Source organism: Lepeophtheirus salmonis, chromosome 7 (assembly GCF_016086655.4).
Source record: "Lepeophtheirus salmonis chromosome 7, UVic_Lsal_1.4, whole genome shotgun sequence".
Taxonomy (NCBI): domain Eukaryota; kingdom Metazoa; phylum Arthropoda; class Copepoda; order Siphonostomatoida; family Caligidae; genus Lepeophtheirus; species Lepeophtheirus salmonis.
Window position 1 is genome coordinate 7,582,971 of NC_052137.2, and position 19,723 is coordinate 7,602,693.

Consider the following 19,723-nt stretch of genomic DNA (forward strand, 5'->3'; position numbering starts at 1 on the left):
ATAATTTGGAAAAAAATTGAATTCTATATATATTATTTATATACCAAAGCTTGGAGATTCTAAAAGTGTGAATCATTATTTGTCATGATGTTTGAATCAAGTTTCTGAATTTAATTTTTTGTTCATTTTCTTTGTTTAAGAATAAAAATACTCATCATCTCCAAGTCCAGGAAGGCAATCGAGCCGTCATTTCCATCATTAATCTAGATACATCTTCTTTTATTAACTACGTAGAACATGAAATTGCATTCAGAATCACAAAAGAACCTACACACGGGAAGATAAAAGTCTGGAATCGTCCAAGCTCTATGGATCAAGGCACATTTACACTTATAGACGTCCAAAATGATAAGGTAAAAAATTAGGTTTTTATTTGGTTGCACATGGGCGTCCGCAAGATTATAGTTTTTTAGGGGTAGGGCTTGGTTTTTTAAAAAAAAATAAAAAAAATCTTGTACATAAAAAAAAACTTCATTTGAGGGGGATAGAGCCCCTCAGACTTCCAACCAATGCGGACGCCAACGCAGCATTTATAGCTTTGTACTTACCCACAATGTTTTAACCAAGTGGTCAAGCACGACTCTTAATTTCTTTGGCTACCTGATATCTACCCCCTCCCCCACCCCCCACGCACAAAGTCACTTTGCAATACCACCGATTACGATACGTTATCATTTTTTCTCATCATGTATTAGAGGTGGATTCGGTCTAAGCCTGATCCCAAAAGCCAGCTGTCTGTACCTTTGTTTGCCAGGCCCGAAAACCCGAACTTTCGAGTCAACATTTATTTCTAATGTAAAATAATTATTTTACAACTAATTGATGACGTCATCCCCGCATGGAAACCTCATGAAAATAAACTGAGAATGAGATTATTAATTATTTTGAACTATTACACTTACAAAATGAATGTTAAAATTTTAATCTCTCTCTCCAGAAATGACATTAAGACAGTTCTCCTCTTTATACAAGACGTAACTTTGTTATCAGCTCTCGATATTTAATCTTCTTTTCTCCTAATTTATGTTCTGAACATTAATTTGTAGAACTCTGATTAGTTCTTCTGTAGCTTTAAACAATTCCCAACAATCAATGAACAATAGTTTAATAGTTGGGGAAAACCTACCAAATTATTTTAGGTATTTCCCCCCTTTTTTTTAATGAAAGGTTGCGTGATACGATAAAGTTAATAAATAAATCTCAGATATTCATTATCTCCCCAAAGTCAAATAACTTGCAGCTGATATTAAGAAGGATCTTAATTCTGTAATACTTTAAGTCTAGCTCCTGCCTTCTCTTCGCGCTCTACAAAAATCCCATTCCCTATTATATATTTTTATCTAGATATGTATGTAAGTAATATTTTGAGGGTAATAAAATGAAACGTTTCCTTTCTTTTCTTCATTCCTGAGGCACAGAAATGAGTAAAAAGAAAAAGTTCAAGTAGATAAAAGAAAGTATGTGATTATTTAGATGATTATCTACTAAAATTTGAGGAGGGTTCTCCATATTTTTTTTTGATTGAGTAAGGATGTCGCAGGATTATATGTATATTTATTTTTTATATCTTTTGATTTTGATTTTTTTTTTGAAAAAAAATCTAAAGTAATTCAGAAAAAAATTAATTTTATAAAAAAACTTTAATATTCATCAGCTAGTTACGAAAAGTTCAAATATTAAACTTTTTTGAAAGGAATTTAAAAAGTCATAGCCATACGCAAAAAATTTCAAAAATCCACAACTGTTCACAAAACAATTATTTATTGACTTCATAGATATTCAAAGAAAATTTGGAAAAAAAAAATTCAAATTTGTGCTTTTCGTAAAAAAAAAAAGTCAAATATTAATTTTTTTCGAAAAAAATTTCAAAAATTAAATTTAATATATTCAATTTAATTAGAAAAAACTTTTTAAAATTCACATCTCATCTCAGAAAATAAAATTTTTTTAAAAGGACTTTTGAAAATCCACAGCTTTCAAAAAAAATTAAATACTAAATTTTTCGCCGTGCTGCATAATTTGCCAGGATTTATTTTATTTTTAAAGAAAATAAAATAAATCTTTGAAAAAGTTATTTTTACCTTTAATTCTGCGTAAATTTGTATCATCCTGAACAAAAAAATCTAGTAAAAAGTAAAAATATGTTAATTTAGGGTGCTACAGCCCCTCCAGCACACCAACTGCGGACGCCCCACTTGAATTATATTAAAAAAATTATTATCATTCTTAATAGGTGTATTATGAACATGATGGAACTGAAATCACTCAAGATGCGTGTACCCTTTCCATCCTTGCTCGTGGAAATCAGATCGACACATACACTCTCCTCATGAACATTAGTCCCTCAAACGACCCACCTCAATTAGAAATCAATCCGGATGCAATCCTTCGAATCCCTCGTGGCTCGAAATCTCCCCTTGATCCAAGTTTCTTCAACGTTGTCGACCTGGACAACAGGGACAAAGATATCATATTCTCAATGCTCCCACCCGATGAGTCCTACATTCAAATCATTAATGATGGAAGTCAAAGCAATTCCAATGAGGAGTCCAACAACTCTGGTGGATCATCCTCTTCTTTTAAGAAGAGCATGCGATTCTCCCTTGACGCTCTTCGAAGGAACTCTGTGTATCTCTGTCCCTCAGTGAGTAACACAGACTCTATTCGACGAATTGGGTTTCGTATTTCGGATGGTGAATCAAATGGAAACATTGCTTATTTGAAGGTCTCCTCTTTTGATCTCATCATTTATGCTGTAAATAATACGGGGTTGACTATTCCAACGGGAACGTCTGCACTCATAAGCTCCTACAATTTGACGTTTACGTCCAATGTACCTGAACAGGGACTTAATATAAGGTAAATTATTTTATATTTTTGTACGTAAATACACTATTAAATACAATTGGATTATCTTTTAATATCAAATGATGCATATTGACTACTTAATATAATAAATTACCAATTTAGAGATGTTTATATTATATTGAAAGTTGTATAACTTTGACAAAAATGTTTCATTTCCAAATCTGGAAAGATACCGATTTCAACGCAAAACGAATGCATGAATTATTTTACTTATATGTACATATATTTTTCACAAATAATAATTATAATTTGTTCATATATGATGTAGTTTAATTAACATAAATATCAATATACCCCAGTTTATTTAGACAACTATGAATATTGCAAAATTTATAAAAGAAATTTATATACATTATCTGATATTAATTTGGCATTACTTTATTTTTTAAAAATCAATATATCTTATGGTTTATTTTGTCTTATAGGGATGAATTAGTTCCTAAATCTTAGCACATAAGAAGGTTTTACCTACATAAGTTATATTTATACATACAGTATAAATTTTTGAAAAGAAATTTCTAAAATTAATTTTTTGAAATTTTTTTTTTAAATAAATGCAATATTAAAGTTTATAAAAACAAAATTTCAAAAATTCCTAGCTATTCACAGAAAGGAATTTTGGAAAAAAATTTCAAAAATCTAAAGATGTTATGAAAAAATTAACTACTTTGTAGAAAAACTTTCAAAATCCAAAGCTATTCACAACGTTTGTTTATTTTTATTTGAAAAATTTAATTTTTGGAACAAATTTAAAAAATGAAAATTCAAGTATTAAATTTTAATGTAAAAAATTTTAAAAATCCACAAGTATTAAAAACATTAAATTTTTTGAAAAAAAAATCCAAAATTAAATTTCAAATGTAATATTTTTTTGAAAAAATATTCAAAAATCCACAGATGTCATTTAAAAATTAACTACTTTGTAAAAAAAACTTTCAAAATCCAATGCTATTCACAGAATAATTTTTTTAATTTGAAAAATTTAATTTTTTGGAAGAAATTTAAAAAATGAAAATTCAAGTATTAAATTTTTATGTAAAAAATTTCAAAAATCTAAAAGTATTAAAAAAATTAAATTTTTTGGGAAAAAAAAATCCAAAATTTAATTTCAAACATTAAATTTTTATAAAAAATTATTCAAAAATCCATAGCTATTCACAAAAAAAAATCTTGATAAAAGAGTTTATTATTCCACAGCTGCTAACAAAAAAACTAAATTTAAAAAATAAAAATTATTTCTGACAAAAATAAATTAATAGTAAAAAGCAAAAATTCCTTTATTTGGGGGAGCAGATTGTAGCTCTTACATACCATTCCTTCGGACAACCCTGTATTTCTTAATTGATAAATAGCCTTGACTTTCGAGCTCCGTCCAAGAACGATTTAACCTCTTATGTCTAGATATTAGAAGTTTAAATGAGATAGTTGAGGTTGACTGATAACTCCAAATACAATGTAATTTTCCTTAGAATTTCTATGAAGTATCACTTTAAAAAAAAGTAAGATTCGAATGGATCTTATAGCAGGATAATTTGGATTTTGTTAACGCTCCCAACTCTTCCTTTGGAATGGAGAGTCGCCGAGGATCCGTGGATAATGGTTTCTTGACTGGAAGGGATGGTACAGCATCATACACTATGATAAATTGCTTTGAGGGTGTAGACTCCGGTGAATTTTTCGGTGTAGGCGTTACAAAATATTCTGAGGAAGTATTTGTAGAAGGATGGGTTCTATTATTTAAGAACCACCAATGAATGTTGTGTAGGAGATAGGCAAAGCAGGAGCAATAGGAATTTGAGCATTTATCCTCCACATTGTTCCTGTAATTTGTTGGCATTACAAAAATTAATGTCTATTTGAATATCTTTCTAGCGCATGAGGAACTGATATCATGTCTTGGACAAGTTATCTAAATGTCTTCTATTTAAGAAAAAAAAAAGTTGTGTGACATGAAATATGCTTCTTTCATTTAAAAATGTCATGCACAAGTATCGTTAAACAATCATGAGTATCTATTTTACGTATATGCATCGATTATTTCATGGATAAGGATGATAAAACGAAGACCATTTCCTCTTTTATGTAAAGGACAGTATTTTTTAGGGTATATATTTTTGTCAAAGAATATATGAAACATGTATATTTTGTTAACATAATATTCTATGGACATAATTGGAAAAAGAGGCTTTATTTGATTATGAACATATATTTAATCATGGTATATATCACGATAGAAGAAGAAATGATCCATTATTATTGACTTTAAAGTACTGACTTGAGTAGAATCGATAAATTAGAAAAGGAATAAAATATCGAGAAAAAATACCGTGTCATAGAAAACCCATTTGAAAACAATTCGATAACTGGAGGCTACCCAGAAAAATGTACTAGTGAGTGTTTGTTAAAATCATCAAAGACTAAATATATAATGGAATTTATAAATAGTTTTTAAACGTTATTTCCCGCCCATTTTTTTGATTAAGTATATCTTGTTTATTATTGGTCACATCAGATCTACGATAAGGTTTTGTAAAGGTGACAACAAACGCTTTTTGAACAGTATTGCGCTTGGTACTATTTAGGTTTGTGTTGCAAAACAGGGCTGGAGCGAATTTTTCTTCTCCACTAAATTTGGCCATCTACTGTGAACAACTAGAACTTTTGAAAATGGCAATCGAACAATATTTTCCGTGCATTAATGCTACTAAAAATTTCGAAGATTCTCCACTCTATTCTAGAAGTGACACATTCTCTCTTCCCCCCTTCCAATAATATAAAAGACACCTGATGTTAGTATGGATCTTAAATCAGGTGTACCATATCTCTCGCTCGCGCCTTCTCCTCTTGCTCTTAAAAAAACATCTCCATGTATACTTACAACCTAGTCGATATTACCAGAGTTGGGGACGTGGACTCAAGACTTGTGACTCTACTTGGACTGGAGTCCACATTTTGAAAAACCATGACACGACTTCATCACACCGTCAAATATTCATAATTGACTACTATTGTACAGCCTTGAATCGCAATTCGACTTGAACTGGACTAAATGACTAATATTTAAAGATCAACAAATTTTGGCAAGGAGTTGGACTCGAGCTGTACTTGCAGGATTATGACTTTTTCCCATCTTATTGAATTTGATAGGGTTGATCTTATCTAGTGGTAAAGATATTTTATTTTTATCACGGAATGACATTATTACAAAATCATAGAGGAGGAAAGCAAGACGTAGAAGCTCTGTACAGAGCAAGGTGAGACGATTGGAAAGAACAGTTCTAAATTTCCCATTTTTGCCATTTTTGTGGAACAGAAGGAGCGGCTCAATACAGATGCTTCCATGGAACTTTTGGATCAGAAAGTGCTACCGTGGGCCAGATAAAAGTTCGGAGACAACTTTTTTTTCACTCAAAACGAATCTCCATATCATAGAGCCATGGAGAGACAAAATGTGGTCACCCACCTCTTCAGACGCGAACACCTTGGACTATTCTATCGAGGTGTGTTGGAGGAGAGGGTGAGTGCTACTACTCACAGAAATGTACAGTCTCCAGAGGCTTCCATCAAGGAAGAGTGGATCAAGCTCGAGTCTGACAACATAGTCAAGGTCTGCAACCGATTATGACCTCTTATTGAGGAAATTATTAGAGTTGAGGGCTCAAATATTAAACACAAGTTGTGCCAAGCACTACTTTTAGATGATTTTCTTAAATAAATGTCCTCACAAAACCTCTTGTTTTTACTTTACTCTCGAAAAATAGAAAAAAATTAAATTTGTACTTATCTACATTTCATATTCCAAAACTACGGATGTTTTTTTAGTTTTTTGTTGACGAATGAGTTAATGTAAATTTAGTACCTTCCAGTTCCTGCAATTCGTTACGTAATCGTATTATAGTGTATAGCCTCTCTTTTCAGAGATTTAAAACTCCCATATGAAATTGTTATTGATTAGAAAATCACTAAGAAATAGGAGCCCCACGAAATTCCAAAACACATTTGAAGAGCTTTAGTGATATAAAGTAAGCAAACTTTATCATTGATGAATTCGGCTGGGGTTTCTTTTATAATTTGAAAACGGACTCACCTCAACACTATTTTAAGGTACATACACACACAGAAATACTCCTATTGAAAATCAATATTTTATTAGTATTAAATACTACATGGTATAAGTTGAATTAATGAACACATGTTCAATACTTTTATATACAATATTAATTGAGATAAATAACGCTTTGAGTCTCCACGTCATAGGGAGGAGATAAAGAGGGCGAAGAAAATGGTTTTCCGGCGATCCTGCCTTTATTCTGGTTCTCTCCCGGAGGAGATGATGGGAGGTCATTGCAGTTATCCACTTTATTATTAGGCTTTTTATAAAGTAGTCGGAACTTTCTGGTCTCTCCTAGATCCACATAGTGGCTTAGTATGACAAGGAAGAAGTAAATGTTGAGCACTGAAAAAGAATTAAAATGGCTATGTCAGTATGCATAATATGTAAAGCTATAAGCCAATAAGTCATGAATAAACTAAAATATATATAAATTAGTGGTGGTGGTACTTTCCGTAGCCTAGGTTAATATAAGTATAGATCGCTTGAGGGCGCTGATGTCTCTTATATGTGATAATAATAATTATTATCATTCAGGCAGTTGTATCATTTTGTCACAATACGGCGCCACTCTCTGTCGTGGCCCGAAGTTACACCCTGTGCAGTTTCGCCCCTATAAATATATAAAAACATAAATGTATCTTTCACATATTATTTAAGGTCTTTCTTTACTTCAACTTGAAGTCCTTTGTAATTAATTATGAAATTATGCCATTTGAGTAATTAATGTGCATTAATTGTTGTTTCTTATTATAATGAATTCGACCCATCTATTTTAAATTATATTAAAATTGAATTAAATGCACTCATTTTACATTACTGAATGCAAAAATGCATGACAAATGACTTCAATTGGGTGGGGAGACCAATTTTGAATCTTAAATTATATGTGGAAGATACATTTAGCCTATAATATATGTATGAGGCGAAACTTCCCAGGGCGAAACTTCCCAGAGCGAAACTGCCCGGGCGTAACATCCTAGAAACTTTACAAAATTATAGAAATAAACAACGTTCATGCCAAGGACCGTCTACAAGATTATATATATATGTTTTTTGGATTTTTTTTTTTTCAAAAATATCATCAGTTTGAGTTTTTTATAAGCTGCATAATTTCCCCATCCAGCCCTTCCCCCTGCGAACGCCCCTAATGTCATATTGATAATATTGGATTGGTCTAAAAAGACCATCAGTTAGGTTTTGAGTAATTTTATGAGTCTTAGGTAGTGGTGTCGTAAACATACGGCCCATTGGCCCCCAACTTTTGAGGAACTTTTAAAAGTTGCCGTAATATTTATATATATATTTTTTGTGTTGTCAAAAAATTTTAGACGTCATCATTTAGCGAATTTTTTTTTGACATTTATAAAAGAAAAAAAAAGATTATATTAAAAAATTGTCAAAAAAGTCCAACAACCACTACTCCAAAGAGATATCCTTGACACGCTCTCATCCCCCTCTCCAAAAAAAAACCATGCGGCCACCCCTGATGACGTCAACGTTACATAATATAACCACCACCTGGAAACACATGCCAGGCCGGAGGTTCAAAATACTACGACTGGTCCTTATCGATCTAAGTTAGCAACTACGTCATTTTAGCTGTTTAAGTTGCAATCATGACCTCTTTCAATGAGGCAAGATCATAGAGACAAAAATATAGGGTGATGATGTGAAAATGAAATTGACAACGTCAAAAAAAAAAGATTGTATTTGACGATTAACATATTCAAATTATATTAGTTATATAAGGGCTGTTTGATGTACAAGAATAGGCATTAGGGACCCTCTAGCTAATCAAAATCTGACAGGATATCAAATTTTAAATATTAAGAGGAAGTCAAATTTCTGTCAAAAAGTTCAAATTACTCCGTAGTATTATTTTCTAGAGAATTAAACTTTGCTTTGAGCTTGGGTATTTCATATTTAATAATGTTTTCAGTCATAATTATCGGAAATCTTTTTGAGATTTGCCAGGATACTAGTGATGTATATCAGCAACAAAGGTCGAAATGGAAGTTTAGCAGTGTATATCATAATTATATGTCCTTACCTCGACATCTCCAAAATTTAATAAGTATTTCAGGGGCATTCGTAAAAAATTTGTAAAAATTCGCTAGTTTTTTGTTTTTTTTAATTTCATAGCTTAAATTTTTGGAATTTTTTTTTTAAATCAATAACTATTCACAAAAAATTTCAAAAATTCACTGCTGCTTATAAAAAATTAAATTTTTTTTTAAGAAAACTTCCAAAATTAAATTTCAAATGTTATTTTAATTTAATTATTCCAAAAAAATTAAATTTTTTGGATAAAAATTTCAAAAATCTATATTTATTCAAATTTCTTCGAAAAAAAATTTAAAATCTGTTGCATATATTTTTTTTAACGGAAATAAATCTTATTAAAAAAATTACAAGTATTTTCATGCAAAAAAATTTTAATCCTGACCAAAAAAATCTATTAAAAAATAAACAATACAAGAAGAAGATTCATATACCATCATTCCTCCGCCCGGAATTGTCTGAAAAGGTCATCGGGGAGCAGACTGGAGGTTTGGGAAACAATGATATAGAATGTTTTCCATGCATGGTATTTCAATCATCTTCTTATACTGTATGCTCATAGTGGTGACTAGGATCAATTCACAGCCATTCATGTATTCTACAACATTGTACAAAGGAAAATTGTCAACCCCTCAAAATTTTCATAATAACGATGAGTAAATAATAAGGGTTTGCTATCTGTAATTATTTTGTATTTATTTATATTTCTCTGTAACAAATCCTCAGTGTTATTTTATACGTACATATATGTTATCTCTTTCAGAATAAGAGAAATATGATAACATCTTCTGTAAATCAATAATCTTATTCAGGTTGCAATTGCAAGAAAAGTGCGATCTTTCATTGTCATATATATTAACGCTTTATATGTATATAAATATCTTACCTCCTATGGAAAGGAAAAATATTCCAGCCATCTTTTGAACAGGGGATCCACTCCTCTTGAGTCCCTCGTCACCTTGTTCTTTATGAAATAGGGCAATGCCCAAACTAAGAGAACCGAGTATGATTGCTTGAATTGAGAGCATGTAAGGAAGGAAAAACAGACGAATCTTCAATGTAATTATTATAAATAAAATTATAATCCCCAATATGAAAGCAAGTAATCTATATAATCAATACGTTTGAGTGATTAATATTAATCCTTCTAAATTATATTTATTTTATTTTTTTGGCAAACAATGAACTTCATAATAATAACTAATAGGGTATGAGCAAAGTAAACAAATATACTAGCCGCAAGGGGGTGTAACAGTGTGGGATTACATTAAAAAAACGGTTCTTAATTGAACAAAAAAACATTTAAGAAAAGTTTGAAGAGTTATACAAAATCAGGCTTGAAAGCGTTCTGCTATTTTGAAGTTCCATTCAATTATTTTTGTCTTCGTTCAGTGTTAATCGTTCAGCCATTATTTCTGTTCCACGTTCCAATCATAAAGTAGTAACATATTCACTGTACGACAGCAAATCGCGACTTACACTTTGATTGTGTCCGGGAGGCGACGTTTGCGAGCTAGGTTTCCAGATTTTTGACATAATAATTTGTTGAATATTGGCTTTCATATGAGCTGCAACTGACTAAAATCGGTAGCGTCATTGTGGAGAAGGAGGGTAAAAGGCAAAGTATAGCCGATTTGAATCGTACCCAGTACAGCAAACAGACAAGAAAAACTGCACCGTGTACTAGTCGAGAAACTCAAAAAACCACAACTACCTCACCTATGTGGTCAATGAGGTTCTCCTGGTCAAACAGACTAAGTTCCCGGCCTCCGCAAATATTTTGCGAATCGTGGCATCAGACAGGAAGAGGATGCCCACGTATTGGTTCCTGAAAGGCCTTAAAATCGGGCCCAATCAGTACCAAGATGTTTTCAAGGATATAGTCTTACGCTGGGTGAATTACATCTACTCAGGAAACTATGTGTTCCGGGAGGACTATACTGTAGCCCTTGCAACATACGAAAGCAGAATTTATTATTTTTAGTGGTAAATTTGCTGACATTGACACCCAAATGATGAGCCTCGCCCCCATGATTCAGAATTATTGAACAGGTCAAGCTCATGTGTTCTACTTCAGGTAGAATACTAGAAGCTTTCATGTTCGATAAGAGCCTTCAAAAACTGTGCCTGTTCGTCTTTGTTTTATCACACCTTTAAATCATATTTTAAAAACTGAAAAAAATATATAATCTTTGATTTCTTGAATTTTTTCTAAGTACCATTGGAACAGAACACTAAAGTCAGGTTTTTAAAGCTTGCGCTTTCGGCCTCGTATAGAGACTTTAATTGATGCTGGAGGTGATTTTAATAAATAAAATAAATCAGAATCCATCTTGCTTTAAGAGTCTTTTTTTTTAATCTGATAAATCAGATAAAATCAGAGAGAAAATTGCGTTAGAAAAAAAAAATGATTTTCGTGGAACAAATTGCTTCCACACACTGCATTTTATAATAAAAACGTTATTAAATGCAATAGATTCAGTCAAAATTGAAGCTGCCCCCTACAAAATCCCCCTTCCCGCGCCCCTGGGTACACTCAAAAACAAATATACACATATAAAACATAAAATATACAAAGACTACTTGCTTTCATATGAGATCCAAAAAGGAGTCCAAAGGAGGCAATGAGAAAGAATGAACAAGTTAGAGACTTTGTCATAGGATTGATAGTAGCTCGAAAAACGACAGTGTTTTCAATATTAGCAAAGTCTTCCAGAATGATCTCCGTGAGAAAATATGCGAGGATAGTTGCCATGACATAAAAAACGGCCAAGAGTCGAGTACCACTCGGAAGAGAAATAACTCCAAAGAGAGAATTGACAAATAAACCCATCACCTGGCTTTACCTATAATAAATAATTCTTCTCTTTAACACACTCAATTTGAGATTGTAGGCATTCAAATACATATACTGTTTCTTCATGCTGCTTTATTTGGGTAATTTTTCTTTTGGAGGATGATGAGACTCATCTTAGCAGGGGAATACTAAGATGTATAGGTATACATATTGGAGTCGGCTTTCTTCACCTGCGTCCCTTGCTTTAAAAAAGGAAAAACAAAAATCTGTACCTAATTATTTTAATCTTGCTTCAAGATAAAAAGGGAAAAAATAAATGCTTTCTACTTATCTCAAGAGCCATTGTTTATATTTAAAAAAAAAAAAAAAAAACAGAAATAAATAGCTACAGTCCAAAATATAATTTTAATTAAAAAAAAAAGAAGAAGATGTATGAAATGCTATAATTTTATAAAAATTAAACAATTATTGTTTTATTAACAAATGTGCACGTCAACACAAAAACAAGCTTGGACGATTTTTCTCAAAAATACAGAATCTATTTACGTTTATGTTAGTGAACTCTGTAAAAAAGAAACCCCCAAAAAGCATATTTTATTTAATGGTAAACAGTTTAATGATCATAATAATTACGTCATTTAAATTTTCTATCATATTTTTAACAATTCTATCCATTTTGCACTCAAAATATCCATTGAAATGCTAGAAATACTTGTATTGAACATGGAGAATAAATCAATCATTTTATAAATTATCTTAACAACACAAGTTTGGGGTTTCAACAAAATATAATTTATTATTTTAATACCAGGTGGTCCATTGAAATTTGAACACTTACTAATTCAATAATTAATGTGGGTTGAATTATTTAAATTAATTTATATTTAGATATATTAAAGCATAAACAATTAGTTACAAAATAAATCAAACTTGAGCTCTCTGGCTTACGTACAAATTAAGAAAATGACACTTGAACAAAGATCAAAGAATTTCCAACCGTGCACTCCAAATAGTTCAGTGTCTTCATGACCACCATCTACGCCGTCAGCAAGTTCGAAACGTTGGAGAAGAAGAAGGGATAAAGAAATCAGTCAAGGTCAATCCCCTCAAGTTCATGAGGCCCATGCAAGAGATCTCGGGGGTTCACACCTGACTGTTCAGAGAGCTATCAAAAAGTGGGTGGAAAGAGCCTTGTGAGGGGGGAGAGGCTACTTTTGACACCAGCAATGACGGAATCCCATCTCCTACGTTGTAGGACTCTTTTGTATGTATCTTTTGAGTTCTTTTGACACTTTTGGTCCCCTTACAGCCCGGATGCCAAGCAGTGTCAGTTATCCAAAGCCGAGTCCCTGAAAGCCACTATCAGCCAGCACTTGGACGCCATGACAGAGGACTACATCTACAGTGGAAGCCATCATTGCCGATAAGGGTGGCTACATTAATGTTTTTTTGTGTTTTTTTTCTATGCGTTTGTTCTCATATTGAAAAAAGAAGAATCCAAGAAATTGAAAGGAAAAAGTATGCAAAAACTTTTTTTAAGCAAAACAGTTAATTAAATTCACTAAACCTCTTTTAAAAAATGACTAATAAACGAAAAATTCCAAAACAAGGCCTTATCAACATAAATAAAGAACTACATATATTCTGTTTTATTGTTTCAGGAGTATACTAAAAATTATTGGCGATAAAATGTAGATTTAAAGAAATAAGAAGCAGTTAATAGAAGCATATAATACCCCAGTTCACTAACAAAGGGTTAACGTCATTAAGTAAAGAGTATTATGTGTAGATATTTCATTACTCAACTCAGTTTATCAAGATTTATAAAAATACAAGTATAGACCATCAAGTAATCGGTCTTCCTAAAACTTTCAATTTGATGTATCGTACCGACTGATGGGCAAGACAGGCAGATTTTGACAAAACACGGAACCAATTATAGTCTATAACGTCACTATTCCTAAACTTTTCCATTTGATGTATTTTACTGACAGCTGGACAAGAAAGACAGATTTTAACAAAACACGAAACCAATCATAGTCTATGACGTCACTATAAAAGAGCATGGTTGAAGTTAATCAGTCGTACACGCGTTATGGTATAACCTTGTATTTCTATTAACCTTGGCAGATATTGTAAATGCAATTATCCGCACTTTTGAGACAAATCACTTTTGTTCCTCTTTTGACTTTGCATAGAAGTGTATGGTAATAGGGAGGCCAATGCAGTTTACTGGCTCAGCAAGGACTCTCTTATGGCAGTCGTGAAGGCCACATGGACAAAATAGGCATTGTGCACGCTAGCTGCATGTTAGCGATGATGCATCTCTGTTATGTTGTTTCGATCAAGGGCAAGCTTACGTAATATGAATGAGATATTCGTCAATTGTAGGACTATATTAAACATGTTAAAAATATATATACGTATTCTTATACAAAAAAATTTCGAACATTATTTCTGGACGGCTTTATATATCTGGATTATTTTCTTCAAGGAATCACCTTTTATTTCTTGTTATAAATAATTCTGATCAATCCTTTGGAAGGGACAAAAACTACACTGAAAGATCATGGCAAAAGTTATTGGTTCCAACAATCTGGGCATCCTCAAAGGGGGGATAGAGGGGTTTACCCTTCTCTCCAAATGAAGAAATTTTATAAAAATTATCGGTCTGGAAAACAAGTGATAAAAAATATTTATGCAAGGATTTATTTTTCTAAAAAAAAAGCAATTCGATGAAATTATGCTGTGGAGAAATTTTTCACGAAAAATTCAAAACCAAGCCACAAAAATAAAGTATTTAATCCTATGGACCCCCTGATAATAAAACAATCTTGCAATAGATTTTATTTTAAAAGCATTCCTAAAGTCTTATAAATCAAATTACAATGTTATCTTTTGGTACAGTGATTCTCAACAGGGGTTCTGCGGTACAAGTCCGAAGTGTATTTCATACGTACTGCGAAAATTATATTTAGTCTAATATTAATATTATAAAGATCAATTATAATCTGCTGTGACGAGGGAGGAGGGGGAAGAAATAAACAAAGATATTTGTAAGAATTACTCTCATGTTGATCCTCAATTCTGACTTAGATCTATAACTCTGCAAGAAATCCTCAGGGTTACTCTGTGTCTTTTATGAGCACACACGAACGTTCAAACAGGTTTTGAATATAATTGAATCTATTTAGGAACCGATGTTCACTAGTCAGGAATTAAATAACTATGACAACTGATAAAGAAAGGAAAATTCAGATTACCAATTCTAAAAAAAACGGGAGGGCTAAAAAATACATACGCTTTAAAATTGCTGTAAATTTGATTCAAATGACCGATTTCAGTGTTCCCTGTTTTGATCTTTATTCAGATTACGGGCGCGCTAAGTTTCAATCCCTTGACATAATTATAGAGTTTTATAGAATTCATTAAAAATGAATGGCGACTCCTCGAGCCGAGCTTTCCTTCTTACACTCTCCAGGTTTTTTAATGTCTGTCACAGGTCCTCCGAAATACGGAGGTTCTCAGTACTTATGTTTTTTTTTAAATTAAAGCCAGTATTTCATTAGTATTTATCTATACATCTCATTTTTGATAACACCCAGAAAAACTGTTCAGGATCGTGCAGCTTTAGTTTATTATTCCTAGGCATATAGACATAGGATCAGAAGAAAATTATTTGTCCATGAAATATTTGGCCAAAATATTTATTTGTAAAGGAAATTAATAATAGGTTGGGAAAAAGTCATTTAGTATTTTTGGCTTTATTTCAATGTTATAAGAATTGTTAGCAAGCTAAATATGCCCCGTTCTGTTTAATAACTGGTTGCTCGTGGACACCCTTGTTCCAATTGGCAAAACACTCAGACAACCTATTTTCACAGGCCCCTAGTCAGCTCAATTTTGTACCCCCAAGTGCGTTCGTCACAGACAGGAACAGGTGGTAGTCACTTGATACCAGGTCTGAGCTGTAGGGTGGATATATAACAACTTCCCATCCGATCTCTTGGAGCTTCTGGCACGTCATCAAAGATGTGTGTGGCCTGGTGTTGTCTGGTTGTCTCCTATTCAACAATGATGGGCGCTTTTTTTCCATCACCAGCTTCGAGTATCCAACCCGTATACATCGCAAATTTTATTGGTCGCATTTGATGCGTTTTTTCCAGGAAGGTAGTTAAATTTTTCAAATATGGCGAATTTCTTCCTTTGAGACCTCCATACTCGACGCACAGTAATTCACGACTGAACGGGCAAAGCGGAAAAATCTTTAAAATCGTTTGTAGTATACAATCACACCTTTACAACACTTTATTGTATGATCCAATGTTATTAATAATGAAGAAGATATATTTAGTTTTATACAAATCATATATTTTATTTAAGGAATTTTTTTTTTCTTGCCAATACAATATTATGCAGTTGCCTTTTGTAAGTGCAGAAATGATGTTTCTTTAGTATATGTATGCATTTTAAGTGATCTCTTATATTGTAAGTCAAATATACGTATATATATTCAAAGGAAAAGTGCATTGAAAAATATAAAGTTTAAATTATTATCCTTCTTTAATGTGATCTAAGTGATATCGAGTGACGGAGTGGTAGAAAGGCCACAAGTTGTATGAACTAGCGCAATGACTATTATAAATGGTTGTTCTAAATTAGTGAAACACTTAAATTATCATAAAACATTACTAAATTGTATAGTTAGACGATATAAACAATAATATAATTAGGCCTAGTAAAAATAAATTTATTATTTCTCAACGAATGCTTAAATCCTTGACAATCAAAAAGTGCATACATGACGCTCAGACTCGACGATTTCCATTATTTATCGCACATTTTCGACAAATAGCCTTCCATAGCGTGGTGCATCTTTACCATCAAAATTACTGGAAAGGAATGGATGTAACCAAAATAATATTTGATTGGCTGTTACAGTATCACGACCATAAACACTATCCACATTTTCAGCCACCTGGCATACGTTTTCACCTTTATCAATAAACTGTAACATACGGCATATTTTCCCTTTGCTGGTGTCCATCTTTAACAACTTCTCAAATAATACTGAGTCAAATAATCACAAAATTGCTTCAGATTTTTTTTTATTACGAAATATTATCCTAATATCATCCAGTGTAAACGGATAGCATTTTTACAACGCGAGATACACATAATTAAAGCCATCTACTGGAAAATTATTTATTTATTTTTACAACAATTATTATATAGTAAATATTTAACAGTTGAACATATAAAGTTTCATTCGAAAGACTCCTCATTTGACCAGGCACAAAACATCTGGACAGCATTGATACAGATAGCACGCATCATGTCCGCAGGGATCTACCTCCATGCAGCCATAGGTGACGCCATTGGTATTTTCTTGAGATAGAATTGACCTTTCTCTCTGCCCCTCCTACATTACAAAGTCTAAGTGGATTACAGATGACAGATGGAGTCAGATGAGAAAGGAGGTCATTCATGCACGCTTACTTTCAAGGTCTATTCTTTCGATATTATTATCGTTATTCAATTGAATTTTTTGTTTTTTTGTGTGCGGAATTGTTTTGTATTTTGTCTTGCAACCAAAATATAAATCACTTGTAAATGAGTTTTTCCCGCCTTGCTTTTTGAAATAAACAAAGATTCTATAAGGATAGATATCGATATTTGTTACTTCTTTATACTTTTCGAGTAAAAATATAAGACAAAAATGTCGTTAAGGCCAATTTACTTGCAATTATAGGCCCCTTTGCATAATTTTTGTACGGGGTGGGGCTATAAGACTTGTTTTTTTTTTTAAATAAGCACAGATATAGTGTATTTTTCTTTCGGGCGTTTTAATTAATTCTCATAAGTTGACTCCTCTATGATTTAATTGAAGTTAAAAAAGGTGTTACATAGAACATGATTTTATAATCATTTATATCAAACAAAGACTTGTGTTAAAAACCTGTGTCATTTCATACTTATTCATTGATAGAATTGTCAATTCAATGTATATAATAATTTAATAGCTATTCCCTTAATTATAAGGAAAGGTTGGTAACAATAGAAATACAAAAGACTAACTAATTTTTCCTTTCCCTTTTGACAATCGAGATTGAGAGTGGATAAAAAACCTTGTCGTATTAGATGGTATTGAGCAGAATGTTTCACTAATTAAGAACAGCCCTGAATAGGGTGGAAAAACTTGGAAGTGTGCAAAATTAAAAAAATTATTGAAACTTTATGACAAAAGGTTTTTAAAAATCAATTGAAGATCGGAAGAAGATGTAAAGCTGATTTTTATTGAAATTTTATGACAAAAGGTCTTTTTAAAAAAAAATGAAGATCGGAAGACGATCTAAAGTTAATTTTCTATATCAAATAAAAGATTCAAAGATTTCATATTTGAAAAAAATATTATGCTAAAGTTTAGACATGACTTTCTTCACAGTAAATATCCTGCCACTCCAACGCTGGCGATATTCAAAACATGTGATTATAAATATTTTTATGTCCCTGAAGATACACAATAGGAACGTCCACAAGATTACAATTTGGGGGCTTGGTTTTTAGAAAAAAATTGAAAAATTAATTTTTTTTGAAAAAAATTTGTAGCATTCAATTTTTAGAAAAAAAATTTAAATATTAAATTATTAAGAAAAAATTTCAAAAATCCACAGTTATTCACAAAAAATAATAAAATTTCTAAAATTCAAAGCTTTACTCAAAAAATTTAATTTTTTGAATATAAATTTCAAATATTAAATTTTGTTGTAAAAAAATTCAAAAATTAAATTTCAAACATTACTAAATTTTTTGGAAAAAAATTAATATTTTTTTTCTAAAACAATTCAATTAATTTTAAATTTTTTGAAAGGAAAAACTAAATATTAAATTTTTTGGAGAAAAGTTTCAACAATCCAGAGCTATTCACAAAAAATTAGAAAAATTAAATATTTTGGAAAAAAAAATTTAATTAAATTTTCAAGTAAACATTCCTTAATTTGGTATTTAAATTTACAATCAAATGTTTTTATAATAATTAAATAATATTGTCTTTTTTTAGATTTGATATTGTTCAAGAACCAAAGTACGGTAGACTCGAACGACTTAAAAACAATGGTCGTTGGGTCTCTACCAAGCGTTTCTTTTCTCGTCACTTGGAGAAAGGAAAGCTTCGATATGTACATACTCGAGGAGGAATGGGGCCTGGAAGGCCCTCAAGAGATTCATTCACTTTTTCAACAGCCATAGGTCAGGACTTAGATGCAGCCGATTCTAAAGAAAAATCCATCCACGTCTTTAAAATAGAATTTATTTCCCTCCAAGTCCGTGTAATTCGTAACATTCCGGTTAAATTACTAAATGTAAGGGAAACTGTACTTACGGATACACATCTACTATTTCAAACATATCCCGAGACTTCAGAGGATTCGGATCTCATATACACCATTATTGACCTTCCAAAGTATGGAACTCTACTCTCCAATAATGATAAAAACATACTAAAGCCTGGCTCAAATTTTACTCAAGTTGAACTCCTTTCTGGACATTTAAAGTATCGATTAAACAATCGTGCTTTCAAAGAAGTGAACGATTCATTTACATTTGACGTGCGTCATGTTTCTGTTGAAGGGAGTCGATCAGATATACAAGTCTTTGAAATTTACCATGTTCCTGGTGATTCGGAGGTGGAAATCACTCTTGAAAGACTCGAGGTGGAGGAAGGCGGGAAAAAAACGATAACACAAAAGTATTTGAACATTGTTGCTTCGGATATTCGACATTTTGTATTTAATATCACAAAGGCTCCTAGACATGGGCAGTTGGACGTTCTCTCTGCCAATAAACTTGACGTTCTTAGGTGGGTATATATTATCTGAATATCA

General features: G+C 31.8%; 2 protein-coding genes across 2 annotated transcripts in view; one reads left to right on the forward strand and one right to left on the reverse strand.

Annotated features, from left to right (window-relative positions):
• Nucleotides 1–19,723, forward strand: part of kon (chondroitin sulfate proteoglycan 4-like protein) — a 366,417-nt gene that overhangs the window by 345,002 nt on the left and 1,692 nt on the right. Inside the window, exons 8-10 of the mRNA XM_071889839.1 lie at nucleotides 141–353; nucleotides 2,234–2,859; nucleotides 18,901–19,698. Of these exons, the coding sequence (XP_071745940.1) occupies nucleotides 141–353; nucleotides 2,234–2,859; nucleotides 18,901–19,698 (1,637 nt within the window). The remainder of the gene's footprint in view (nucleotides 1–140; nucleotides 354–2,233; nucleotides 2,860–18,900; nucleotides 19,699–19,723) is intronic.
• LOC121121443 (uncharacterized) lies at nucleotides 5,471–19,299 on the reverse strand. The gene is made up of 5 exons (XM_040716374.2): nucleotides 19,222–19,299; nucleotides 11,950–12,082; nucleotides 11,631–11,889; nucleotides 9,930–10,095; nucleotides 5,471–7,324 (listed from the first exon to the last, which is right to left on the reverse strand). The coding sequence occupies exons 3-5, from the start codon at nucleotides 11,874–11,876 to the stop codon at nucleotides 7,086–7,088; spliced, it is 651 nt and encodes a 216-aa protein (XP_040572308.1). The 5' UTR covers nucleotides 11,877–11,889; nucleotides 11,950–12,082; nucleotides 19,222–19,299; the 3' UTR covers nucleotides 5,471–7,085.

Coding starts and splice junctions, on each gene's coding strand:
- LOC121121443 (XM_040716374.2), bottom strand. CDS start 11,876: ATGGGTTTATTTGTCAATTCTCTCTTTGGAGTTATTTCTCTTCCGAGT. Junction 10,096..11,630: donor TTTTTGGATCTCATATGAAA/GCAAGTAGTCTT, acceptor ATTACATTGAAG/ATTCGTCTGTTTTTCCTTCC. Junction 7,325..9,929: donor ATTTTTCCTTTCCATAGGAG/GTAAGATATTTA, acceptor ATTCTTTTTCAG/TGCTCAACATTTACTTCTTC.